The following is a 27,952-nucleotide window of genomic DNA, read 5'->3' as shown; positions in this document are numbered from 1 at the left end:
CGTTACCCTCCGCCTGCGGGGAGGGCGGGGAAGGCGGGAGGCGCGCGCTCGCGTGCTGCGTGCTCGCGTACGTCGCTGGGGCTCGCCTGCGTCCGTCCCGCCGCTCGCCCGTTGCCGCCGCCGCCGTCGCCGCGCTCTCGCTTCGCCGGCCGCCGCCTAAGGGGGCTGGGGCCGGGCCAAGCTGCCGCCGCTGTTGCCGGGATGCCGCGGGTGTACATCGGCCGCCTGAGTTACCAGGCCCGAGAGCGCGATGTGGAGCGATTCTTTAAGGGCTACGGGAAGATCCTGGAGGTGGATCTGAAGAACGGGTGAGGAGGGCAGAAGAGGGGTCGGCCGGGTGGGGACAGGGCCCCAGCGGTGGTGGGGAGGCCGCGGGAACGGGAGAGGGACGCCTGCCCGGCGCGGAGCTGCTACTGGCCTGCTCAGGCTCCGCCATAGTCGCGGCGCCTCGGGGGCGCGGGTAGGCCCTGGTTCCCACTGCGCCTGCGCGGGTGGGGGTGGTGGAGGGATAATGGGAGCGATGGTGAGGATCTGAGTGGGACGGGGAGAAGGAAAACCCGAGTGGGATTGGGGCTCCGGGCGGGAGGGTACGGCTCCTGGGCGCCGGGGAGGCCTGGGTTTTTCCTTCCCGGGCCCCGGCAGTGGGGTCTGGTTCGTCTCCGGATAGAAACCGACCTTTCCCGCTCTTAGGGCTGCTGGAAATAAACAGGATTTCCTGCTCGCTTTTCACCTCTTGGCCAGTCTAATGGATCAGACAGTCACCACGCATCTTTCGCGAGGCCAGGAGCTCCGGAGGGAGGCACTTTTTTGACGTGCATGTGTCACACTATTTTTGGGCGGGAGACTCGGGTTTGAGTGAATAGTCTAGTGGCAGTTTCGAAAGTATCGTCTTGCCGCGCTGAAAGCCTTGACCGTTCTCCCCTACAAGGGTAATTTAAAGTCTTGATTCGTTATCTTTCAAACTCCGTACAGAGTTTCCATACTGTGGTTTCCGTTCTACGACTTGCCAAAAAATTGCTTTGTCGTTGTAGAATTTGTTAGAAGGTCGTGGCCTCCCTGGCTAGTATCTGCGGCAGCTAGTTAAGGAGATGGAGATTCACAGCTCGAAATTGCTAATTTACTGCCTCCCCGGGTTTGGTCTGTTACTTGTATTCCTGATCTACTTTGGCAAAGCAGGGCCACCCGGGGCTACACGTTTCAGGGGAAAGAGATGAGTCCGGCTTGGAGAAGATTCCCAACGGGGAAAGCTATGAGAGCCAGGAAACGTTAGGTAGGACTTCAAACACATAGGTCTAAAAATTAAAAGGAGTGGGGGGGGGGGCATTTTAGGGCACTAAACCTTGAGTGTTAGAGGAACTCTTGGCTTATTTGGAAAAAAAAAAATATGAAAGACATTTGCAACAGGTCTGATAATGGTTACAGGTTACTCTCCATTGTAATACTAGCAACTAACACTTGAGAAGTTAGTTAAAATACCTCAGTTGCACATTTGAGACAAATTGGTAGCTTCTATATACTCACATTGTTGGTTGGCTTTAAAAAGTCATTTCAAAGAGATTGTTAGGAAGACTCACCTTCTTACTAAGGAAAATGTCTTCGATAAAAGTGTTTATTATTGGGCACGTGGCTGGCTCAGTCAGTGGAGCATGAAACTCTTGTTATCTAGGTTGTAAGTTCAAGCCCCATGTTGGGTTTAGAGATTTAAAAAAAAAAAAAAAAGACCTTTTTTTAAAAGTGTTTACTATGAATACCGAATACTGATTTAGAGTAAAAGGTTTAGGAAATTACTCACTTGGTACAGGAGAGCTTTTGGTTTTTAAGAAATTTACTAGATAAAGTGGGGTTTTGTTGCTTGATACATGTATGAAAGATGAAGTGGAAACTCCACGTTTTCTTCAGAGGCCAACTAAGTTGACAGTAAATTTTGTCATCAGTTTTCCTACCTACAAGGGAAAGGAGCATTAGAGATAATTGTAAAGCATTTGGCTCATAGCTGTAAATGGTAGCTGTAATCAAATGGGTTTTGACTGTGATCATTAGGAGACAGTTTCAGTATTTGGTAACATGAAGGATATTTGGTGAGGTCTGTTTTCTAAAGTTACTCAAGTGATAGCAGGAAATAATGTTGATGTTAATGGTAAAAAGGTTAATGGGACAAACATGTTAATAACCCACCAATGAGATGCTTGCTACTGTGCTAAATGGATTGGAAAGAAAGAAAAACAGTTTCTGCTCTTGAGTAAATTAAGTGTTGACAGTTAGAACATGTCCACATTAAGAAATGCTTGCCCTTACTTTAAACTCAAGTAAAATTTGGAATAGTTTGTTGGAAGAATTTGTTTGAAATGGGCTTTGAAGAAAGAATTGACTGGGGCTTGAAATAAAGTGTCTGGGAATAAAGTATGTCATAACCAGTGATGAGGAGGTGGTCCAGTAAGGAACACTTCTGAGAAAGAATGAGGAATCAGTCTTGGGTTGAGTCTCATGAGGGATTTAGCTTGATTCAAACAACATGAACCAGAAGCATCGACTATAAGATTTTACACTGAGCATCCAAAAATCATGGATAGGAATTGAAAGGCTCTGGAGGGAATAATTGAGCAATATGGAAAATGGAGAGAAAGGACAGATTCTTGCAAAACCTTAAATGCCTGGGTCTCTCTGAGGGAACTATTCTCTTAGCAGATCTGCTGCTAAACCATGATATATGTGAAATCTGTGATTGAAACTGAAGGCTGAAATGAGAAATGGGAAGTCATTTCAGGAATTCGAAGGCAGGTGAGACAATTAAACTGGCACATGTGGCAGCATTCAGGAATCCCTGCCGAGGAACGGGACTGCTGAGCAGAGGACCAATGGTGTAGATGGATTTAGAGCAAGAATTGACTGGACTAGATTGTAGAAGTGCAGAGGAGTCTGAAAGGAAGGAGGAGGTACAAAAGGGAAAGATGGCGTAATTCAGAAACGTGTAAGCCTGTGGTTCTGGACATAAGGGTAGTAGGTCTCCTTGAGAAGCATTTTTTACATACCTGACTTGTAATTATTAGTAATCAAACCTCTGAAGCAGATTTTGGAGGGATAGGATTTTGATGAATTGTGAACAAGAGTTCACACTTGTAGTGTGAAATGTATCAGTAGACACTAGATACGTTCAGAATTAAATAGGCATTGGAAGTTCACCAAATGAGGAAGCAGATGAAGAAGGTGAAGGGAGATTTAGTGTCCAGGTGAGGATTTTATGGATCCTCTTGGGACTTCAAAAAATGTATATGCAGTAGTCCATTCCCTGCCATTTTATTATTCCAGGGGACCTAATCTAGATTGCCTTTATTTCAGAGAATTCCTAAAAAGGTGGTTCATTTGGGACCACAACGTGATGTAGATCTCCTAGGACCCTGTAGACCACGCCAGGTGGTAGGTGTAGGGTCTCCTACATTCATACCTGCCACACTAAGTCCAGCAAGAGCCACTATGGGACCAGGGGTCAAGGAAACAACAGTATTAGCAGTGCCTGTCTATAGCCTTCCTTTTGCTTCCTTTGATTATTTGTGAATTCTGTGGGCTTTCTTCTTTATTAATAAATCATGTGAAGTGTAGAAGGTTTTTCATATGGTAGTTTCTCTTGCCACAAAATCTTTTGGTTACAGTTGTAGATCTTTATATCTTACTTTTTCCATATCTTAGTTAAGAAATTTAATTTATCACTCCCTGAGATTATTTTACTTGCCTAGGAGCTAGGCCCCAAATCATTGAGGGTTTTTTGTTTTATTTTTAAGTTAACCAAAGACATGAATTAAAACTCGACAGAGAAACTTGGCTATATATTTCACTCTGTGCTTCATATTGCAGTGAAATTGTGAGTAGCCAGAATTCTCAGGGGGTGTTCCTTTCTGTTTAATTGGATTTGCACAACTTCTTAAGTATAAGCAGGAAGTTTTTATTTTCACCGTCCTCAAAAATCCCTTCAAGTAGAAGCTACCTTAATTTTTTTTTTAATACGTTGAGACTCTTCGGTGAGTCAGAATTACTGGTTTTGTCCCTGATCACTGTAGAGCATTGTTAGATTTTTAGATATTGAGATGAATCCCCCAACCCCAGACCCTACACAGGGATTTTTCTCTGAGTCGTTGATGGGAGCTTGTTTTGTTTAATTTCTTGTCTTTTCGTTTTAAAGGAGCAATAATGGAAATATAATTAGTTTAATGTTCCAGGTTATTGGTTTTTGGTTAATTGAACTGTGGGAGATTATCTTCACCCACCACCAAATAGCAATAATTGCATTATCATTTTTATGATAATGGCACAACTAATGAGTGCCAGGAATGACAAAGAAAAGGCAAACACTCTCCCTTTAAATAAAAAGACCTCATCACCTTTTTGTCCACAGGCAGTTCTGCCTTCAAAAATAATGGCATGTTGAACCCCTATGGTCCAGGTCTTTGAATCTTTCTGTAAGTAAGGCATTTGGTTCTGGAGTAATTTATCTAAAAAGAGATTAAGACAGTTTTGTTCAAAGGAGCACTTGAACAACTTTGTTTATACATAGTTAGAATTAAAGACCCATTTTAATTCCTGTAGTGTTTCAAAATAGCATGTATTTATCTCTGATTGTAAAATTTTTACATATTATAAATTTTCTTAAAAATACAGAGGACAGGGCGCCTGGGTGGCTCAGTGGATTAAGCTGCTGCCTTCGGCTCAGGTCATGATCTCAGGGTCCTGGGATCGAGTTCCGCATCGGGCTCTCTGCTCAGTGAGGAGCCTGCTTCCCTCTCTCTCTCTCTGCCTGCCTCTCTGTCTACTGTGATCTCTCTCTGTCAAATGAATAAATAAAATATTTTAAAAATAAAATTAAAATACAGAGGACAAAAAATTATCCGAAGGTAACACTGCGTTTTGAGACTGTCTTTTTTTCATACATCCATACTCTTCTTAGGCCTCCCCATCTTTTCTACAGACCTAGGATCATACTGTACATCCTGTTTGTTTCTACCTGACAGCCTGACCTTTACCTTTGTCGTGAAGTGTTCTCTGACAACTTGATTCTTAAAGGGTTCGTAGTATTCCCACATATCAACAGGTTTTTGTTTTTGTTTTTGTTTGTTTATTTGACAGAGACACAGCAAGAGAAGGAACACAAGCAGGGGGAGAGGCAGGCATAGGGAGAAGCAGGCTTCCCACTGAGCAGGGATCCTCATGTGGTGCTCAATCCCAGGACCCCAGGATCATGACCTGAGCTGAAGGCAGACACTTAACAACTGAGCCACCCAGGCACCCTTCAGCAGTTACTTAATTTATTGTACATAATTAAAACCATGTTGCGAGACATTAGATTGTCTTTGGTTTTTTGCTAGTGTATGCTTTTATGGCACTGTGGTAAATATCCCTTATGTAAATCTTGGGTGGATTCCTGGGTGAACTTTTGGAGTCAGAGTATATACACATCTTTAAGGCTTTTGCTACCCATTGGTTTCCATTACTCTAGACAGAGTATTTATATTTTCACCTGTTGTGTTTAAGAGTTCCTGTTTTTCTGAGCTCTCAACTAGCCTTCATTATAATTTTTTTAATACTGTGATTTTTAACAAGATTGTTTAAAATTGTATATGAGGAAGTTATCGTGCAGCCTTTAAGGCTTGTCCATTTAGCCTACCAAGCATAACAGCTTCAAGAACTTTTTTTTATTAACAAGTAATGTATTATTTGCCCCAGGGGTACAGGTTTATGAATCATCGGACTTACACATTTCACAGCACTCACCATAGCACATACCCACCCCAGTGTCTATAACCCACCACCCTATCCCTATCCGCCTCCCCCAGTACCCCTCAGCATGTTTCGTGAGATTAAGAGTCTTTTATGGTTTGTCTCCCTCTTAAATTCCTCATATCAGAGAGATCATATGATAATTGTCTTTCTCTGATTGATTGACTTATTTTGCTCAGCATAATACCCTCTAGTTCCATTTTGGTGGCTGCATAGTATTCCATTGTGTGTGTGTGCACGTGTGTGTATATATACATGTGCACACACACATACCACATCTTTATCCATTTATCTGTTAAGAGTTTTCTTTAAAAAGAACTTGTTGGGGCGCCTGGGTGGCTCAGTGGGTTAAGCCTCTGCCCCCAGCTCAGGTCATGATCTCAGGGTCCTGGGATCGAGCCCCACATCAGGCTCTCTGTTTAGCAGGGAGCCTGCTTCTCCCTCTCTTTCTGCCTACTTGTGATCTCTCTGTCAAATAAGTAAATAAAATCTTTAAAAAAAAAAAAAAAAAGGAACTTGTTGACTGATTAGAAAATAAGTATAAAGTCCTTTTAAAATAAGGTCTTCTTTTTATTTAAAGATTTTATTTATTTATTTGAGATAGAGTGAGAGCACAGGTGAATGCGTGTGCACGAGCACAAGCAGGAGGAGGGGCAAAGGGAGAGAGAGAGAAGCAGACTCCCTGCTGACCCAGGACCCTGGGATCATGACCTGAGTCAAAAGCAGACGCTTAACCAACTGAGCCATCTTAACATAAGGTCTTATGTGCAATTTTATGTCCCACTTTTTCTGCCTGATTTATCTCGTATATTTTTTGTTACATAAAAATCTTAACATCATTTTCACACCTGCAGAAAATTTATTGTATGACTGAATCATGATTACCCAATCATTCCTCTTAGGTCATCTCTAAATTCTGCTTGTTAAAATAACGCTGTGATTGGTATCACATGCCTAAAACTTTGTATTTTTATCATTCCTTAAGACAGTTTCTGTGAAGTAAATTCACGTGTCACAGCAGGAAAGAATGTTTTCGAGATTCTCAAATGAGTAGGAAATAATGAGAAATAGTGCTATGGATTTAGCAGCATTCTTCATTAGTAGTATACCCATTACAAATGTGACCAGGTTGGTTTTTGTACTGCAGTCTCTTGTTGAAGTGGGCCTGCATCTTAAATTTAAATGTTACTTTTCTTTTTCCTGAGACATGGGTAATTTTTAAGTGTCTGTCATTTTGAAAAATCAATGCCAAGACACAAAACTGTACTGTAATTTTGACCAAATGTTGCTAGCATAAATTACCTGGCTGGAGACTTACACTGTGTGGTTCTGGTTCCCCATTCAGTTTGTGGTAAGAAGAAACATTAGAATTATTCGGCCAAGTCATTTTCAACCCCTGTTCCTCAGTTTAATGTCTTGCTCCTCCCTTCTCTTTGAGGGAGCATATGAATAAAAGGGCCATGTGAAGTATTTGTCCCTTTTAAAAAGTAAGCATAGGGTGTAGACTAGCTAAAATAAGATATGGGTTCCCAGTATTTCTGGATGCATCCGAGAAACTTAAACAGAAAATTGTTTTTCGAGCTTCTCTAAGAAAGATGCTCATAGTATATGAGAGAATATTATTGGGGGTGGTCTTTATAAATTTGTAAGCTAACACCGAAATTTCAAAACTTTAAAAAACATTAGCAGCAGGCGCTTGGGTGGTTCAGTTGGTTAAGCAACTGCCTTCCGCTCAGGTCATGATCCTAGAGTCCCGGGATTGAGTCCCACATCAGGCTCTCTGCTCAGCATGGAGTCTGCTTCTCCCACTGACCTCTCTTCTCTCTCTCTCTTTTTCAAATAAATAAAATTTTAAAAAATTAACAGCTTGCACTTGGGTGATTTATTTTTCAGCTGCGTACACCAGAGCGCTTTACTAACAGGTGTTGTTGTCTCTAGTTTGTACTGATTGGGAAACTGAGGAATTCGGGCAATTAAATGCCTGGCTCAAGGTTATAGAATGACTTCTTGCCAACTCTGGAAGCTGAAGCACTTTCTTATTCTCATACCAGATACAGCAGGAGCAGTGGCAGTCACAGCCTGTTTCATGCTCTTCCCTTCCGTGGTTCAGTCCTGTTGAGGACAGGAAGGTAGTTAGGTTCCACAGCCTGTTCGGTCTCTGGTCCCAGCTACAGTCTTCAACAAGCTAAAAAAGTTACTGCCGCCAGTGAAACTGGTGGTAGTTTTTGTGACACTGGCCCTAGACAGAAACTCTAGTGAAACTCTCAGGCTGTTCTTTGAGGAGCCGTAAGATGGTATCAGCTCTGTCCTGGCTGCCCCGGGGTAGGGATCGTGGGAGCAGATGCAGTTAAGTGATACCTGTTGCGTTATTGCTAGGGCTGTCTGGTCTTGGAGTAACCTGAAGGTAAAGGATCAGGCTGTGCTTTGGATTTGCATGTCCATGTTTTGAGGAAATGCCCTACATTACCTTTCCTGCGTGTTGAGATGAAAGTCTGGAGGTCTTAGAACTGCAAATGATACCTGAAGAAGCACCCAAAGGACGCTTGTAATCCTTCTATCAAGTCCCCCAGCCACATCTTTAGACCTGGATGCCGGAATTGGGGGCATTTGTAAAGAGAGACCTCCAAGACCTAGAGAAAGTGGGGCAACTGAAGGAGGAAAGGGGGGAGGTCTGGATCTGGCCTTCAGGAGTGGAAGAGGTGAGCAGGAGGCTCAGGCACGGGATCAGGAACCACGGACCAGAAGCACTGAGTTTGAGAAAAGTTATTTCGTGTGGATGACTGGAAGCTGTTGATCCATTAATGTTAAAAGAATTTGAAAATGTTAAAATACTAAATGAATTAAATGACCGATTTCAAGGGAAGGGTGTCCCCTAAGAAATAGCATAGGAAGTGACATCTTTAACCAAAAAGGAAAAGAAACTGACGGCAACCTGGGGACCATGGAGTGGTTATAAGGGATATGGGAACAGCCAAGATGGTCCCAGAGGTATAACTTCTAAGAGGCTTTAACAGCTGTTACCCACTCATAGTGCCATTTTAGAGGTAAGTATAAACTGGCTTTGTTTGTGGCTTTTGTGTGGAATCAAGTAGTTCTGTCTGCTGAATGTGAACTATTTCACTTGGGTGTAACAGATACCCTATTCCTATCTTACGTCCCTAGAGTGTTTTTTTTTTTTTTTTTTTTCTAAATTGGTAATATGATGTTCATCTCTTGAGGGGTTGTTTTTTTTTAATACATATATTTTTTAAATCTGATTGTCTTCATGAACTGTAGTGTGTCATCAGGGAATAGTTAACCCCTTTTCTTGTGGGATCTCTTCATTTACTCTTCGTGTTGGTAAGTGTCAGAAAATGGAAAGGCACACAGGTGTGATTGTTTGCCCCTTACCCACTTTGAAGAAAGCAGCCATGTTGAGTTTAAAATGTAAATGAAACCCATTTTTTGTGTTGGGGGTTGTGGTTGTAATGGTGACCCACAAATTATTCAGGAGTTTGTTGCTTTCTGGGAGTAGTCCCATTTTATAGGGTGGAAATATGGTAGTAGCCTAAGGAAAGTGAAATTGCTTAGTACCCTTAAGTTCATTTTGAAACAGTTTGGGATAGTTGAAAGGAATTGGCAGATAGGCCTATAGAATGGTTACAAAATAAGACTTAAATTTGAACTTGATACAGATTGCTCTCTATCTCCTCCTATTCTGGAGGAATTTTGTTTTATTGCTCAATATTTAGGGCACTGATTGTTTCTATTATATTTTCTTCACCCTGATATGTGAGCATTCCTTTAGAGACGGGCTGGCATTCCCTTAATGATGTTACCTTTCACTGTTTTCCTAGATTGGTGCTAAAATTTGGTAATTTTGATAGGCTTGGTTCCACAAGTAACTTAGAGAATAAGTGTTCACAACTTACTGGTATCAGTACCTATCAGATGCAGAAATGGTATTTTTTCCCATTTAGTATTTGTCATAAGTGCTAAGAGTTATGTGGGCATTTCTCTTCCACAGCACATAATTTGATAAAACTGATTTTCTCTGCTTCTAGAGCTTGGATTTCTCAAATTTCTCTTTGGACCACATCTTCCCATTACTGTACGAGAGGCAGTAGCACATGGTAGTGAGTGTTGACTTTGGCTAGGAAGGACCCCAAGTGTTGGGTAGCCTTGGCAAGTTCCTTCTCAGCTCTGAGTATTGGTGTCTCCATCGGTGAGCTCAGAGTAAACCTCAGAGTTGTGCAGATTATTACAAAGGAATTTGAAGAAAGAAAGAATTCTGGTGGGCTGGAGTAGTTAATAGTAGTATGGAATTAAACAAAATTAAATCAGATCTTAGATGCCTGTTATCTGCAAAGTACTTTCCTGGTTGCTGCTGCTGTAATCCTGGTGTAGTTGGCAGTCTGTAAACCTTATAGTATTCTTTGATTTCTGGTCCATTTTTTTTTTCCATACCATTCATGCTTATATTTTTTGGTCCCAGTCACCATTCCTTAAAAAACTAATTAAATGCATTTTTAGATACATAATTTTGTCAATATCCATTCACATCTACCACCTCTAGGCCCAACTCTTTGTCATCTCTATGCTGGTCTAATTTTTGCTGAGCCTTAAAACCAAAGACAGGTTCCAGGGGTTGTTGTGGGACCTCCAGAATGGGGATTGCACAGAATAATCTTATTTTTCCTCTATTCTTCTAGTCTGTTATGTTCTGAACCCACACATGTTTTCGGAAGGACCAGATGGCTGACACTGGCTAATGGGAACCAAAAGACAAGAGTGAAAGTAACCTGGTTGTCACATACCCCAAGAGTAGAGGGGCCTCACCTTTGCCCCAAGGTCAATTTCTTTATCTCTCTGGAGACTTTACCCCATTTACTAAAAACTTCAATACAACCTGGCTTATCCGAAGTTAGATTATCAAGTCAAGCAGCAGCATTTGTTAAATGAAGAGGGTTGTACTCGGGACTGTGGGAGAGAAGAAGCATCTGCCTTTACAAAGGCAGTGTAACCTGGTAGTTTAGAACTTGAGTCTGGAGTCAGGTGGATCTGGGTTCAGATCCAGCCATAACCACCTTTGAGCTCCTTGGTAATGAACAGTAGCTTGGGCTTTCCAAGTCTCAGTCTTCTCATTTGTGAAATGGGAGTAATCATAATAATAGTACATTCTTCACATACAGTACGAGGAATGAATGGAATATCACAGATAAATTATTTACTGCGTGCCAGGCACCATACTAAATATTAAGTCTTTGTTATTAAAGAGCACATAATCAAATGAGAGGATCAGCACACAGAAAAGAGCAAGGCCTTGAAAGGCCATAGAAACATTGTCAGTGGAATAGAAGTGCCAGAGCTGAAGAAGGTACTCAGATAATTAGGCAAGTGTGGGAGACTTCGTAAGAGAGAGAATTCTCAACTCTGTGGAAGAAGATTGTTTTGCTTCACCTTGTGTACTCAAGGCACTCAGGTTTGGAGAACGATCCAAACAAAGCTGTTTAGGAGTCATTATAGACCTCTGAGCAAAAGAATGATCTAGGAGCTGGCTTTCCCTGCTACACCCAAAGAGACAAGTTGACTAAGTAAGAATAGCCATATCCTGGAATTAAGTAAACTGATCAGACAGGAAGAAGACAGCTGGCCTTGGGGGCCCCCACAGATGAGAGACCGAGGGCCGGGTGGCAGGCTGAGCGGGCAGCCGGAGAGGAGTCATCAGGGTAAACTCGAGTGCTGGGAGGAGATTAGTGGTCAGGGGCTCCAGGAGAGAGAAATCATGAGGTAGGTTTTCTTCTTTGAAGGTGGGGAAAGATCAAGTGCAGACTGAGCTGTGGCCAGCGCTTACAGACCAGGAATCCACACTAGCTCTAATCAGAGAGCTCTTGGTGTGCGGGAACTGCCAGTTTGCCGACGTGAAAAGAGCCCCAGACTGGGTACTGGTGAGCCCTGAAGTCGCACCCCAGCTCTGCCACTCAGTGAGCACGGGTAAGTCATCCACCTTCTCCGGGCGGCCTTGATGGCCATCCCTCTTCTGAGGCTAAAGAAAGGGAGGCCAGAATGCCCAGAGCAGCCTCCTTCCTGTCTCAGGATAGGAAAGGATCTCAGGAACCCCCTTCATGTGGTAGGAGCTCCTAGTCGTGGGGTCATAAACAACCCTCTGTGACCGGAAAAGTCAAACTGCAACCGTAATCAGTGACCCAGAGCAATGAATGTGACGCTGGGTAATTCTGCTCTGAGGGCCTGACCACAGCTTCCCTGGAATGTGGCAGACCTCTGGAGTTGGGCAGTGAGCGTTCTCACTGGCAGGCTTTTCTCTGAAGTTGGCCTCACCTGAGCAGTAGAGAAAGGTACAGAAGGGCATTTCTGCGCTTCTCCAAGCACGCTGTGCAGACAGTGAGGATTACTGCTGTTATGACTATCCTGTCAATATGTCCTAACTCTTTTCACCTCATAGGACCAAGTTGACGGAAGCGTAGGACCAACACTGAGTACTTTTGAAAGAAAGCTGTTTGATTCCTGTTCACCGAATGCCATTTCTTTCAGGGTAGATTGAAGGGCTCTGCCCTTAAAGAACAGTGCTATTGACCCTAGTTTGAGGGTTCAAGCCACCCCATGGGTTAACTTCAACAGATGAAAATTTTTCCTTGGCTACAGCAACATCCCTAATCCTGACCAGCCATGGAGAGGTTCGGTTCTTACAAGGAAAATGAGTGAATGTGGGAATGGCTCACCACATTGGGAAAACAAAACTCACATCCTGCTGATGGTTGGCTGAGGACTGTCATGTCCACATACAAAGAAAAGCATGTGGCACAGTTGTAGGACAAAGGTGAGCAGAGATCTACTGTGGAAAGGGGCACATTTTTCTTATAGAGAGAACAACCAAGGCATGCCCCTCGGTAAGCAGTGTCGGTGGGCGATGGCAGGCACACGCATGGAGGCTCGCTTTCCCTTGCTCATCGTGTCCACTCTCCCTGGGTTAGCCAGCTCTGAGCATCCCCTTCGTCCTGCCCTGCCCGGTTAGCTTGGTCAGCGTACCTCCAGAGCAGGTCCTGCTCCTCAGTTTTCAGAAGGGACTTTTCTCCAGTCTCTCGATTCAGTGATGATGTCTGGGAGACAGAGGTGACCCTCAGTCCTTCTGAAAGTGGTGGGGTAGGTGGCACATTCTCTTCAGTGGGCCATGCCGGGTGGTATTTGGGACCATGGCTAGAGAGGATTAGGATCAGGGAAAGCCCCTCCAGCAACAACATAGGCTCAGATGATAATTCTTGGGTGAAAAGTGTGATTAACATTACTACAAATGGAAGTCTCAGGGTAATTCTAAAACCATGTCCTTCCGGTTCCAGCATTTCCGAGTTCTGATAGCCCAAGCAGTAGGGGTGCTGTTGACTGGGGGCCACCAGGGCTGGCCATGGCGGGCACCTGCACTGAAGTCTGGAGCAGCCCACACAACTCCGCGTGGCTTTGTTCCTGCTCTCCACAAACCTGGCCATACTTGCTAAGAATCACGGTCCCCACTTTTTTAGGGAGAAAATGACAGGCACTCTTCCTCCCGTTTTGTTTTGTTTTTTTGGGAGGGGGGTAAATCTGTCAGGATAGAATGTGACCCAGAGGAAGAAGAGTTAGGGAAAAGGCAATAGCAGAGGAGTGGCAAAGAAAGAAGTTTCTCTTTTAATTGAAAAATGGTGTGCATTTAGTGGCCATGTTTTTTGTTATGTCACATAGGCGTGGGGTGGAGGGGGGGGCATGACATCTGGGAGGAAAGCAGGAAGAGGCACATGGGAAGGTTTTTGATTTATTTTTACCAAGCCCTGCGGTGGAGGGATTTTTAAACTTTTCTTAAGATTCATTCTCCTGAATTCCTTCATCTTCTTTATTCTTATACTGGAATTACTGAAAGATGGTGGGTTTTCACGGTAGGAAAGGAGGGGTGTCTGCAGCTGGAAAGAAAGCTGTTGGGTTGTGTTCGTGAGGCTTACTCATGGTCCCACCAGAGATGTGTGCACACTGGTCCACACATGCCGACACGTACAGTGTGCATGAATGCCTGAGTGTACAAAGGGTTCAAAAGGAGAGTATTTTGGGGGAGATTAGTTTCATGTTGTTTGCTGTAAAGCACAAAGTGATGTTAAGATCAATGTAGAAAGATCCTCTAATATTAGTTACCAGGGAGGGCTTTATTTTCTTGAAGGCACTAAGTTTAATTCAGAGACAGTTCTAAAATTTAAAACTAAAATTGGGACCCATACAGTAGTTTTTAAGGGCACCTGAGATGATTAAAAATTAAATTTATCCCTGTCCATCTGTCACTGTGTTATTCCTCTGATGCTACCAGATTAGTTGAAATTCTCTCATTTCAATATTTACCTATCATACTACAACATTAGGAGAAACGTTAGGCTTATGTAGTATAGCTCCTTTTATTTCACAGATAAACTAAGACCCAGGAAAACAAAATGACTTAAATCTGCTTGTCAGAGTTGATTGATAGCACAACTAGGACTAGAACCCAGGCCAGTTCTTGCTACTCCAGTATGAGTAGTTATCAGTTTGCCTTCTGGAGTCCTCCCATGGGTTTTGAATGCCAGCTCTGCTGTTTTATCAGGCAAGTTACTTAACACTGTGTGTCTGTTTCCTCATCTGTAAAATATTGTGAATGTAGGGTAACATTTTCTAGTATATGGAGATTACTTCATAAATGTTAAGTAACTATTTTACTCTGTAGTCTTTCTGCCTTATTTGGAAGACCCATTCACTGCCTAGTGAATGAAACAAAGTCATTGTTTCAGTAGAGCTGATGGGAATAAACAGTAATGTGGTAGAGGCAACCACACTGGTCTGGTCTTTGCTCTCAGAACAGGTGTCCCTATCTGGTGTGGTTTGTGATGTAAGAGGATATTTGGTTTAATCTTCCAGACCCACCGAGCATGCCCATGGCCAAGAGAAGTGATAGTCACATGCCTGATTAAATCCTCGGGCTGGACTTTTGACATAAAAACTTCCCAAATAGGGGGTCTGGCTGGCTCAGTTCAGCATGCCAGTCTTGATCTCAGGGTCACGAGTTAAAGATCCACATTGGGCACAGAGTGTGTTAAAAAATAATAACAGTAATAAAGTGAAATTTCCCAAATAGATTCTGTGGCTTTTCACAGAATGGCCAGATTTTTTTTCTGTAAAGCAAAATAAATTTTATCTCAGGGTAGCTATTTTAATAAGTGACTCCGATATCCCAGGCATGTGTCTTCTAAGTGACCCACTTAGAAGTCAATATGAGAATTTGCTTATTAGAAATTTTAGAAGTAACTATTAAGGAAAGACTGACTGTTAAGGGCTATTTTCCTCTAATAACACAAATTGGTCCCTACAGCTCAGGGAATAATATTGGCAGGGTATGCCTTGCTTCAGCCCCAGCTGCAGAGAAAGATTGGTCTGTTTGAGCCTTAGTTAGTTTGGGTTTTGGTTTTTAGATAATTGTGTCTCCATTTAACAGATTGTCATTACTTTCCCTCCAAGGTCAGAACAGGTTCTGCATGTAAGCCTTAGAAACGAGTGAGCACGCACAGAGGGGTCTGAGTCTGGGAAATGTACCACATAGGGCTGACGGAAGCATCACCCGTTAGTGCCAGAAGCCGGCCTTTCTAGTTGAGACGATTGGCAGAGCTTCGGGGTCTTGCATTCTCTGATCCTCGAATAGTTGTAAACCCTGGTTATTTTGAAGAAAACCGTTTGGGTGTGCCTGTGATTTGTTACTCTTTGGGAGTCCGTATTGTCCTTCAGACACCTCATTAGATGAGTTTGGGGCAGCAAGTGGTGCTGAGCCAGCATGCCGCCCTTAAAGGGGCACCGGGGCATTTCATACGCCCGGGGCAAGCGTTTTCTCACATTACTCTTTCCTTGGCATCAGGCTCTGACCCATAGGATGCCAGGAGCGCGTGTTGTGGGTAGAGCAGACCTGTGACCAGTTGACAAGTAAATTAAGGAAGGTACTTTTGGGGGCAGGGGAGTATTTTATGATCTGTCAAGAAAGAAACCTAAGTAGAAAGTAGATTTGATTTTTTTTTTTTTTACTTGCTCTTTTATTTAACTTGGTCTCTAAAAATGGTAGTACAGCTTTTCTGCTCTCCCACTCTACTTAGGAAAGGAAAAGGCAGTTGCAGTATATTATCAGGGATAGATTCTCAGTGACTGTAAAACACTCTAACATAGTCCATGATTGGGAGAGGCTTTACTTGCTTTGTTAAATATGACATTGTGTTCAGAATGACTCTTCCTACGTTGCACAGCGATGCCAGCCTTCTGGAGGCATCAAACCACGTTTCAGGCTTCATAGCCCACAGATTGAGCCGGGTGGCTTCTGAATTGTGTTACTGCAGAACATTTCCCATTGAACAACCCAGTGTGTCTGTGTTCCATTTTTCTAAATGGAGTTGAGATTCAGTGACTTGAAGTTTGAATGCCACTCAGACATTTCAGTTAAAGAACCCTCCGAAGTTTTCAGCCATTCATTGTCTCCTCTGGAGAGTCTGGTTGGAAAGAAACTCTTCCCGAAAGGGAAAATCCCACAATTCCAAGTTTCTCTCACTTAACATGTTGCTGAATGCAGCATCACATGCTAAGGAAACTGGAATAATGTCGGTCAGGCTGGATGAGCTCCTGGCAAGCCTTGTCACCTGTTTTTAGTTCCAGTCCGTTTAGACGCAGCGGAACACTGGTCACTGTTGGCCTGTGTACCCAGCTTTGTTAAAGACATTGCTTGTAACTTTCCTTTGTGATTAGGTAAAATCATGAAGATGGTTTTGGTTTCTAAATATAGGCAGGGGTCACAACGCTAGACTTCACAGCTGTGTTGTTAGACCAGACTTGAGGTTTATTGATAACAGTTTTATAGGGTGTTCAACCTTACCTATGAATACCTTGCACATTTTGCTGTTCAGTTTTATAAGTTGTGTTAACAGGCATGAACAGGATTCGGTGGGGAGGGGGCTTTCTTTCAGATTTGTGAAACCCAGCAAACCTCTTTGTTGGGAAATTCCTAGCCATGCTCTATAAAGAAGTTTGCACAGTCCTATATAGATAGGTTTTAGAAAATTCCAGCTTACCTAAAAGCTCCTAGAAGTGAATTTGCAAAATCATGAGGAAGTGAATAGATCTGATTTTTTTTTTCCACTGATAATTTCTAGGATAGTTAGTTAATTCATTTGTGATTAATTTGTTTAGGTAGAAGAACAGGAACTTTAAAAAAAAAAAATTTTTTTTTTCCTTTCACGGAGATTTGAGCTACTATTAGTTTTTTACTGGGTATTTTATTCCAAATGTAAAAAGCAGTGCCTGGATGTAGGTCTAGTTGTTCTCGAAGTTCTCATTTGAGGTTAAAGCTAAAAAAAAGAAAAAGTTTTTATGTGAAAAGGGCAAATACTCAGTGTCATAGGGTCACATATTTTGATCCTTCATACCAAGCATCCCTCTGGAGGTCTCTGCTACTGCCACCAACTACTTAGGGAACAAAAGAAATGGTCTCTGTGTATGTAGCGAGCCTCCTACTAGAAAGACAGGAGTCTGCCTTGAGAAGTCTCCCTATCCTCTTGCAGTGCCTGTTGGCACAAAGCAAAGTGCTTTCAGCCAAAGGGAAGAGAAGGCCGATCCTTAGTTTGCAAAACCCACCTAACCTTTGCTAAGCATGACCCTCATTGCTTTCTCTTTAATGGTAGTGAAGCTGGATGTCAGAGTGGCACCAACCAGGATTTTGTTTGCTCTCTCCTAGATATGGGTTTGTGGAGTTTGATGATCTGCGTGATGCAGATGATGCTGTTTATGAACTAAATGGCAAAGACCTTTGTGGTGAGCGAGTAATTGTTGAGCATGCCCGCGGCCCACGTCGAGATGGCAGTTACGGTTCTGGACGCAGTAAGCATTTGAAAGGGCATTTGTATCAATGCCATACATGCCTTTGTTGTTAAATGTTAATTTTTTAAGTAATTAATTAATGAATGTTACACTGAAATGTATTGCTCTTTAAGCTATTTGTTTTATAAATTATGTATCTTTTTAAATGTAAAATTGCAAATAAACATCTTTGATACTGCTTAATTTTAATTTAATTAATGACATAAAGTTCTTGTTTTAATACTTTATAAATATGTTTAATGATGTGTGTTTGTGTTGTTGTTTTTTTTTCTCTGTAATGCAATTGTTTAACATAGATTTAACAAAGACCTCAATGTTTTAATTAAAAGAATCCTTTGAGGCTAAGATGACTGCCTGTTCCATTTGCTGACCTTGGGTTACCTTTCCATGCGTGGCTCTTTGAACCATTGTGGCCCTTGGCTGACCAAAACAGGAAGCCATGTGACGACCGCAACCTTTCCCCATTAGACCTGGGTGGTGAGGATCCCAAGGGTTAGACACAGATGAGATTAAACTGAAATAGGTGCCTGAAAATCTTTTTTTCGTATAAAATATTCACAAAACTTTAATCACTGTGAGTAACACCAGTAACTGATTTAGTAATTTGGTTACTTATTTCTAAATTGTTAAATTGTTAATAGTTTTAATTTATGCATGTTAATTTTAAATATAATATTAATGAATATATATATATATACTTACCACTTTGTAAATTAAATTAAATTAAATTTCATGTTTAGTTGATTTTTTTTTTAATCTAGTTTAGAATTAAGGGGCGGGGATTGAACTAAAATATCTGTGCTGTGTGGGGTGGGGGTAAATGGTGTAGACTTAAGGGGAATATGTGCTGTGTCACTTTTTCCTTTTCCCTCACTGAAGTAATGTTATCTATTTGAAACTTCCAAAGGTGGATATGGTTATAGAAGAAGTGGCCGAGATAAATATGGCCCTCCTACCCGTACAGAATACAGACTTATTGTGGAGAATTTGTCAAGTAGATGCAGCTGGCAAGACCTAAAGGTTTGGGCCTTACTAACCTTGTGGGATAAGTTTGGGGAGGAGTTAAACTTGGGAAAGAGGTCATTTTATGCTGGGCCATGTGAATGAAGAATGTAATGGTATTATATGTTTGAAAGCTTTCCCGAAGCTTGGAAAATCTCTAAAGGTTCTAGGGGCTCCTGGTGGGCTCAGTGGAACATGCAACTCTTGATCTCGAGGTTGTAGATTCAAGCCCCATGTTGGGTGTAGAGATTGTTTAAAAATAAAATCTATTTAACAAGTAGAAACAAAAATTTTTAAAGCTTCCATAGGAGTAGAAAAGGCATCAGAATCTCACTATTACTATACATTAGGGGACCATCACTCTAAAGACAACCTGTATTAAATATGCTACTGTATAGAGTTTGTTGTAGAGAGATATGCCATCATAGTTTCTCACCAACAAAAAGTTGGAACCACCGGTGTTTCCTGCAACATTAGTTGTAATACTCAACATTTGTGAGTAGCCCTTCGTTGGAGAAAATGACTGTCTGACTCATTCTTTCATAAGGTTTTGTTGTGTTGGGTTTTTTTCCCCCATGAAATACTCATCCTCCAAGAGTTTTAAGGTCAAAGATTAAGGTCCAGTTGCTGTGTTGACCATCCAGTGCACTGAACCTAGCTTAGTTTTCGACAACTGTTTTTAAGCTCAGTAGGGAAGAAAGGCTTGAGTAGTGTCTTAATCTGGATGGTAGAAGGACAGAAGAAAAAGAAAGTCACACTTTCCACTCTCACTTCTCATTTTTAGTCCATTGTGAAACAAATCCTCTCTAGCCAAATGAGTGAGCGTATTTAGGTTCAGCAAAAAGTAGTTAAGGATCTTACATTCATATGGCTTTAACTCATCGAAGCAGTTTTATATCCCTTTTTAAATTTGCTCCCAACAGTCTTTAGATAACAAAGACAAGATCCAGAAAGGGCTCACACGTTGGTCTTAGCGCGGGAGGCAGGAGTACAGCCTAAGCTGGCGTTTCTTCAGCGCTTGGTGCCTTTTTCGGCAGTAGTAGAGGCGGCCCTCACCTGTGCTCGCTGCGGGGATGACTCGGTGTTCAGGAAGTTAAGGGTTTGATGTTTGGGTAGAAACTGGGAAAGGCTTTCAGACTTTCGGTTAAAATGGAGTTTAGCCGGTGTGTTCAGTTGATCTACTTCCGTGCCTTTGGTAGTTTCACTCTCTAGAAAAGAGAGTCATAGAGCAGATGTCCTTGTAAGTCAGAGCGGACTTAAGACCGGGGCTCTGGGGCCCACCTATCTGCAGTGAATCTGTCCTTTACTGTAGTTACCAAGTTACTTTCTTTTTGTGCCTCATATTTTTCAACTATAAAAATGGGATTCATACCCATTTTTACTCAGTTACTGTCAGAATTGAACGCAATTCAATATAAAAAGTCCAGGAACAGTTCCTGGCACAATAAATGTGTTAATTGAGGAAATGCAAAAGTAAATTTAACGGCTGTTTTTTGTTTTTAAAATTACAAATGCATAACACCCAGTGATGTTGGTGTTGAGAGGAAAGTTACATGGTAGTCTGCCTTAAGAGGCATTGAGAACTGGTAGTTCGACCTATCAGGTGGGGTAAGTACTATTCATTCAGATTCTGAAGTCTGTATATTCTACTTTTCTGTTCTACCAAGTGGGAAAAACAATTGTATCTATCTCATGTTAGGACTTTAATCATGCCAGTCCCTACAGTAAACATTTAATAATTAGCTGCTGTTACTAGTAATTTGGAAGTGTGGAAATAATAAAACAAAAGTAGTGTCATTCTTCAAGGCCTTTACATCCTCAACCTGTCCAACATAGTCCCAGTCTTAGCATAACTTCATAACATCTTCTTCATTCAGTCTGAGAGGTGTCCAGATCTGGGTGATGAATTCTTTGGACCTTTTTTTTATCCAGAGCCCCCACTCCTACCAGTAGTTCAGTTGAAGGAATTTTCTGCAAAGATATTCCCTTGCTGGATTATGAATAATATAGCAAGAGACTATACATAACCTGAAATACCCAACAACTGGGAAATCCTCAGAAATAGTACTGGACACCCTACTTGTGAAGGTTGTATGTTAAGGCTTAAACATTTTGTGATGCAGTGAGCAAAGAAGGTATTGAATGGCATGTGTTCAGAGGAAAGTAGTAACAAAAATAAACTGCTGTTGAGTAAGTATACACTACATACAAAGTATTTATGGGGAAATTAGCTATAAAACCTTAAGTTCTAAATTTATCTAAATGTCATGGTCATTTCAAATACTAATACGATCTCATCTTATCTATACATGACTTTTTTTTTTTTAAAGATTTGTTTATTTTAGAGAGAGCAGAGAGAGGGGTACAAGGGTAGGGGGAAAGAGTCTCAAGCAGCCTCCCCACTGAGTGTGAGCCTAATGGGAAGGTTGGCTTCACGACCCTGAGATCATGTCCTGAGCCAGAATCAAGAATCAGATGCTTAACCGACTGAGCCACCCAGGCGCCCCCACTTTTATTGGTTTTTTTTTTAGTTTTTGTTTTTTTATTATCTCTATACCACACGTGGCGCTCAAACTCCCAACCCCAAGATCAAGAGCCAGTGTTCTTCCAGCGGAGCCAGCCAGGCGCCACTTCAGTATGTATCTGGCATGTTAGTTGTGTTCTCCCAGTGGGTTTTATGAACTCCCAGGAGAGCCTGAGCAAAGAGGAAACAGCAGTAAAGGGACTTGGGTTATTGCACCTTTGAAGCCAGAGCTTGACACTACTGTTCTTTTGCCTTTGTTTTGAAGAAATGATATAACAGTAATTTCATTTTCTTTTTAAAGTTCTATTTATTTAAGTAATCTCTGCACCCAGTGTGGGGCTCAAACTCATGACCCTGAGATCAAGAGTCACATACTCTTCCCGCTGAGCCAGCCAGGCCCCCTACCAGCAATTTTAAGTAAACAGAGGTGCTAATCTCATAATCCCTTTATGAATTTTTTATATAACCCTAGATAGTTGTCAATATTTATATGTCTTTAAACAAGTATTTATAATGAAATGTAAAAGATCTCTAACATTTACTCATGTGTGGTAACATGAGCGTCTAATGCTGCTATAAATAAACTAGCCACTCTAAAATTTAGGAAGTGATAGTTAAAAATGTTCATATTCACACATAACTGTTTAAAGGAGTAAATACTTGTTGTCTCTACCATTCACCTGGTGCTTTAAAGAACCTTAGTAAATGGTTGGTATATAGATGGAAATATTTTCAGGAGTAAACTCCATTCCGAAGAAAACTAATTTTTAATGTTCATTATGATAATTGCATTAACAAAATATATCATGACCTATTGAGTGATTTTTCTTTTTTTTTTTTTTAAGGATTATATGCGTCAGGCAGGAGAAGTGACCTATGCAGATGCTCACAAGGGACGCAAAAATGAAGGGGTGATTGAATTTGTGTCCTATTCTGATATGAAAAGAGCTTTGGAAAAGTTAGATGGAACTGAAGTCAATGGCAGAAAAATCAGATTAGTTGAAGACAAGCCAGGTTCTCGACGACGCCGGTCCTACTCCAGGAGCCGGAGCCACTCAAGGTACTGCTAACATTTGCGTGTCGGTGCTTGCTGTCAGTTCCTTAATGAGTACATAGATGAATAATCCTCCTGTTGAATTCTTAGCACATGGTTCTGTCTGGTTTGGTAACTCCAAACTTTGAACTGAACATTTATTTGTAAAACTCTTGAACTCTTACATCATGTGCACAAATTGAAATTCTTTCTCTGAAGCAGGTATCAGTGACCTATTTTCATATTTTTTCTTTGGTACCCCAGATCATACCCTTTCTGGGGACAAGCATGGCGAGTAGTCCCTTGGTTTACTTTCCCAAACACCACCTACTCAAGAGTAGAGACTTTTTTTTTTTTTTTTTTAAAGATTTTATTTATCTATTTGCCAGAGACACAGTGAGAGAGAGAACATAAGTAGAGGGAGTGGGAGAGGCTTCCCACTGAACAGGGAGCCCAGTGTGGGGCTCGATCCCAGGACCCTGGGATCATGACCTGAGCCAAAGGTAGACACTTAACAACTGAGCCACCCAGGTACCCTAAGAGTGGAGACTTTCTTATTCAGCAGCTACTCAGCACTAGGCCAGGCACTTGGGAACGAGACAAATACAGTCCGTGCCGTCATGAAAGTCAGCCTAGTGGAGAAAACAAGCATTGAGCAAATAATGACCGCTGTGATGAGTGTATGGCAAAGGAAATGTACACAGCACTACTTTGGAGAATGACAGGGGCTTCTCTAAGGTGGTGTCATAGACGCTGAGCTCTAAGGAGAAGCTGGAGGTGGCGGGTAGAGAAAGGATTAGTGCCCTTGTACTTCCGGCAGAGGGCAGCAGGGCGAGAGCAGCTTGAGGTGATGCAGAGAAGGGCCAGATCCTGCCAAGCCATGGGCCAAGTAAGGATTTCCGAGCAGTGGGAAGTCACTAGAGATTTCTAAGCTTTTCAGGTTTGGCTTTGTTTTTTTAGTTTTTTTCTTAAGGAAAATGTCAAATACATAAAGCATTAGAGAGAAAATAGTGAGCTCTGCATTCCCTTATGCCTGTTCCATCCAGCTTTATCTCTTGTCATTTTGCCAGTCTTGCCTCCCCACCATTGCCACTGCCTCATTTTAAGGCAGGTCTGGGCATCCCGTCATTTTACCCATGATTATTTCAGTGTGTACGTCTGAAGTCTAAAACCGTGATGCCATGTTACAGCTAGTAAATTTGTATGCACATTCCCCAGTTGTCTCAAATCCGTATGCTTGCGGTTAGTTGCTTTGTTCCTCCTCGGATCCCTGCTGGGGTTACACATTGCCGTTAGATGGCATGTCTCTTCTCTTCTTCATCACTGGTATGTCCTCCTTTGTCCTTTTTTTTTTTTTTTTAATTCTCCATGCATTTAGTTGAAGAAACCCTTGCCCGCTTTGAAGATTTTCTCCTAATGGAGATTTGTCTGATCACATCTGGTGGTGATACTTATGTTCCTTTATCCTCCCTCCCATATTCCCTATAAACGTATAGTTAGAACTTGAGTTAGATCTTGAGGCATGCAGAGTAGGGCTGGTATTTTAGCAGGTCAGCTTCATAACTAGTACTTGATACTTCCTGATGCATCCCTCATGTGGTGTCTGGATGTCCCACTGCAAATGATGGGGAGAGCACACCAGTGTGCCGGGGCTGTGATGCATTCGTAGAGACTCTAACATGTGTTACGGAGTCCTGCGACAGTCCGTCTGACGGGCTTAGCATCTTAGCATCCTCCCTCGCTGGAGCCAGTCAGTCACTGTTGCTAACTGATGACTTTCTAATTTCCTCATTCTTTCTGGATTTAAAGTCTGTAATTCTGTCGATGACTTCCACTCTCGTTGCTCTCCAATACAGTTTTTATAGGAAGTGCAAAATAGAAGAAGTTTGACACCTTTACTTACCAACTTTTAGAATTTTAAATGTGCCCGAGGGTTCCCCAAAGGTAATGATGAGGGTGGTGATTTAGTGTTAATATCATTTTGAATGAATTCTCAGATGTTGATGTGTATTTAACGTTTCATCTTCTACAGCAAATTTTTTATGCTCAAATTGTTCTGTCTTTGGTCATTGGGAGCCCTTAAAGTTGGCTCCTGTGTCTTCAGTATCTTGGTTTTGTTTGGTTTTCTTATGAATATGTTTCAGTGTATGTTTTCTCAAGCTTTTCATTGCGATCATTTTCAAACATCAAAGTTGCAAGAATGGTTCGTGATCACCTGTGGACCCTCCTGCCGTCTTCCTCGTATGTGTGCATACTTATGCATGTGCCCTACATGTTGACTCTGTTGTAGCGTTTTAAGGGAAGTTGAAGACATGATGCTTCACCCCTAAATACATCAGCATGTGTGTCCTTGAATGAGGAGAACCTCATTTATATTTTCTGATCTAAGAACCTCAACAGCGATTCCATAGTTCTCTTCTGTCCAGGCCATTTTCAGATCTACTTTTGTCCTGACCAGAATCCCAGTCTAGTCTTACATGATAAGCTCTGTGGTCTGAAGCAGCCCCTCCCCCTTATCCTCTCCCCCCGCCAAACAACATTGACTTTTTTTTTTTTTTTTTTTTTTAGCAGTACCCCACATTCTGAATTTTCTGTTTCCTTTTAGCATCGATGAACGTGTGCTTTATCCCCTGCTTCCCTGAAACTGGAAGTTAGGTCTAGAGAAGTGTGATGGCCATACAGGTTCAACGTATTTGGCCAGAGTCCTTTTGGGTAGATGGTAGCAGTCTTTGAACGTTTCCCTCTTTCTGCCCTGAGGAGATGTTCTAGGCCCATCTTGTGCACTCCTGCCCTGCTCTTGGAATCAGTCATTTCCCCAAGAGCCCTGTTTCGTGTGGTGGGAAGTAAGCAGAGTTCACAGTCTTGGCCTTTTAAAGATTTTTCTAGAGCTTGGATATATTTTGAAAACGGCTCTCTGGCACAGTGAGTGAATCCGGTAAAGGGCAGAAGTGTTCACAGGAAGGCTAGTAAGGAGGCTGTTGAGGGACCATGATCGACGGAGTTGGCTTGGTCAGGGCGGCAGCAGAGGTGGGCGGCACATGAAGGGCAGATTGCTCTGTTCGTCTGGAAGCGGACGAGGGGGCAGGAAAGAGTTCAGGGCGGCTGCGGCGTCTCTGTGGGAACTGTGTAAACGATGGAGGCGTCGGTGGGAAGAAGGAAGGGACCGAGGCGTCGGCGGGAAGAAGGAAGGGACCCAGCAAAAAGTGGGTGTGGGGGGAAGCGTTTCAGGACTAGAGGTGCTGAGTGTCAAGGAATCTGTGCAGGTGCAACGTTTGCGGGTACTGGATCCTCGAACCTAGAACCATGGAGCGCGTTCTCTTTCACCTTTGAGCTGGGACACAGCCAGTGCCAGACATATTTTTCGATTATGAAACGCCTTCCTATTCAGCTGGCCTTTTGTCAGCAAGTATTTAAGGATATTCTCTCCCCCTAGGTCTCGTTCCCGAAGCAGACATTCTCGTAAGAGCAGAAGCCGAAGCGGCAGCAGCAAAAGCAGCCATTCTAAGAGCAGATCCCGGTCCAGGTGGGTCTTCCCTGGTGCACGCAGAGGCGGTCTGCAGGGTGCATGTAGACCGCGTCCCGCTTGGGTTTTAGTCCTGGTACCAGTCTTCCCTCACCCCAGGCTTTCCAGCCGGGGTTTAAGAGTTGGGGTGCAGAAAGCCGTCCTGGGCCCGTGCCCACCACGCCCTCCCCCTTCTCTTGGGACGTCTGCTTCTGTGCAGCGGGGCTGCGCGTGAGGCCGATGCTGGTGTCTCCGCAGGTCAGGCTCGCATTCCCGGAGCAAGAGCCGCAGCCGCAGCCAGAGCCGCAGCCGCAGCAAGAAGGAAAAGAGCCGGAGCCCCAGCAAGGATGACAAGAGCCGCAGCCGCAGCCGCAGCGCCGACAAGCGCCGCAGCAAGAGTAAAGACCAGGCCGAAGAGAAGGTCCAGAACAGCGACGGCGCCGGCAAGTCCAAGAGCCGGAGTCCCAGTCGGCACAAAAGCAAGAGCAAAAGTCGCAGCAGGAGTCCGGAGAGGCGAGTGGAGGAGAAGCGCGCGAGCGTGAGCAGGAGCAGAAGCAAGGAGAAGAGCCGCAGCCAGGAGCAGGGCGTGCACAGGAGCCGCAGCCGCAGCCGCAGCCAAGGCCGCAGCCGCAGCCGCAGCCGCAGCAAAAGCAAGGACAAGCGGAAGGGCAGAAAGAGGAGCCGTGAGGAGAGCCGCAGCCGCAGCCGCAGTCGCAGCCGCAGCCGCAGCAAGAGCGAGAGGAGCCGAAAGCGGGGCAGTAAGCGCGACAGCAAGTCGGGCGGCAGCAAGAAGAAGAAGAAGGAGGACGCCGAGCGCTCGCAGTCCCGGTCGCGGTCCCGCTCGGCGTCCAAGGAGCGGGAGCACGCCAAGGCCGAGTCCGGCCAGAGGGAGGGCCGCGGAGAGAGTGCGGATGCCGGCGCCAACCAGGAGACCCGGTCCCGGTCGAGGTCCAATTCCAAGTCCAAACCCAACCCTCCGTCAGAATCACGCTCCAGATCAAAGTCCGCTTCAAAAACCCGGTCTCAGTCCAAGTCCAGATCCAGGTCTGCGTCCAGATCGCCCTCTCGGTCTAGATCCAGGTCCCACTCGCGGTCCTAACTGGCTACGAGCACAGCTGGAACTCCCCGAGAAGTCTTTTGTACATGTTTGGTAGCCGTAGCACAAGTGATCCAAGTAGAACATATGTCACTGCTGTACATTTTTAACTCCCCTAATGGTGTGTCTACAATTGTTCAATCTAAGTGCTTCCTCTCCGTAAAGCCTCCTGGCACCAGGCCTTCCTGCTCGACTGAAAACAATCTTCTCTTTGAAAACCCCTTTACTCATGGCCCACAGTAGAATATCCAAACCACCGCGGCCCTCAGCCTGGCCTTTCCTACAGGGAGCTCAGTACCTGGACGGCTTTCAGGCTGGAATGCTGACATAGGTAGGTACGGTGAGTTCAGCCATTTTTGCCCTTGAATTGATGCCCTTTGATGTTTGCCATTTAGTGAAAGTGCGAAGTCTTAAGTTTCCTACCACTTTGGTTTCATACTTTTGGACTTAACAAAGTTGTGAATAGCACAGTCGAGGAAAATTGATACCTGCAGTAACCCATAGGAAATAAACTGTAGAGTTCCATATTCTGGTATTGTGATTATATTGTTTTATATTAAAAAAGAAAAGAAAAGAATTTTTTTTAATTTTATTTTTCCCCGTCTTGCAAAGTATAGTGACCCCTGTTTCCATTAAATTTGAATAAAGACTATTTTTGCTTGACAAAATTTCACGGTGTTTGAATCCAAGTTGCATCTCCTGATCTATCTCGGTATTCCTTTTCTTAGCATAAAAAGTTCAGAGTGTCACATTCCTGGTGGTCACCCACGAGTGGGTAGGAGCCAGCCGTTATTCCTAAAGGATTTTTCTCACCCAGCAGAATAAAGACAGATTTCTTGGGAAGTTACAGTCCTTCCTCTCAAGAAGCTTACGGCCAAGCTGAGGAGAGGGACGCGGATTGGCTCGGGAGCGCAGCATCACCGGGTGCTGGGGCATTTCCTGCCGTGAAGCTGAAGTAGCAAACCTCATCACCTTAGGGTTTGATTAACTGAAAGCCGGGAAGAAAAATGATGTTGGATGACCTCTTTTCACTCCTGGCCTGGCTGTAAAGAAAGGCCTAGGGGTACAGTGGTTCCAGCGTGGGGTCCACCCGAGAGGGTGTTGCGAGGCGCCAGGAGCAGAGGAAGCTGGGCGCCT

General features: G+C 43.4%; 1 protein-coding gene across 1 annotated transcript; it reads left to right on the top strand.

The window, feature by feature from the left end:
* Window positions 1–27,483, top strand: SRSF4 (serine and arginine rich splicing factor 4). Its single transcript, XM_059138307.1, has 6 exons — window positions 1–308; window positions 17,516–17,658; window positions 18,566–18,678; window positions 22,030–22,244; window positions 25,651–25,740; window positions 25,978–27,483. The coding sequence occupies exons 1-6, from the start codon at window positions 202–204 to the stop codon at window positions 26,816–26,818; spliced, it is 1,509 nt and encodes a 502-aa protein (XP_058994290.1). The 5' UTR covers window positions 1–201; the 3' UTR covers window positions 26,819–27,483.
* Window positions 27,484–27,952: the final 469 nt, after the last annotated feature.

This window comes from Mustela lutreola, chromosome 10 (assembly GCF_030435805.1).
Source record: "Mustela lutreola isolate mMusLut2 chromosome 10, mMusLut2.pri, whole genome shotgun sequence".
Taxonomy (NCBI): domain Eukaryota; kingdom Metazoa; phylum Chordata; class Mammalia; order Carnivora; family Mustelidae; genus Mustela; species Mustela lutreola.
Note: the sequence above shows the minus strand (reverse complement) of the source record. Positions and strands in the feature narration are given on the sequence as shown.

Coding starts and splice junctions, on each gene's coding strand:
- SRSF4 (XM_059138307.1), top strand. CDS start 202: ATGCCGCGGGTGTACATCGGCCGCCTGAGTTACCAGGCCCGAGAGCGC. Junction 22,245..25,650: donor AGGAGCCGGAGCCACTCAAG/GTACTGCTAACA, acceptor CTCTCCCCCTAG/GTCTCGTTCCCGAAGCAGAC. Junction 25,741..25,977: donor AAGAGCAGATCCCGGTCCAG/GTGGGTCTTCCC, acceptor GTGTCTCCGCAG/GTCAGGCTCGCATTCCCGGA.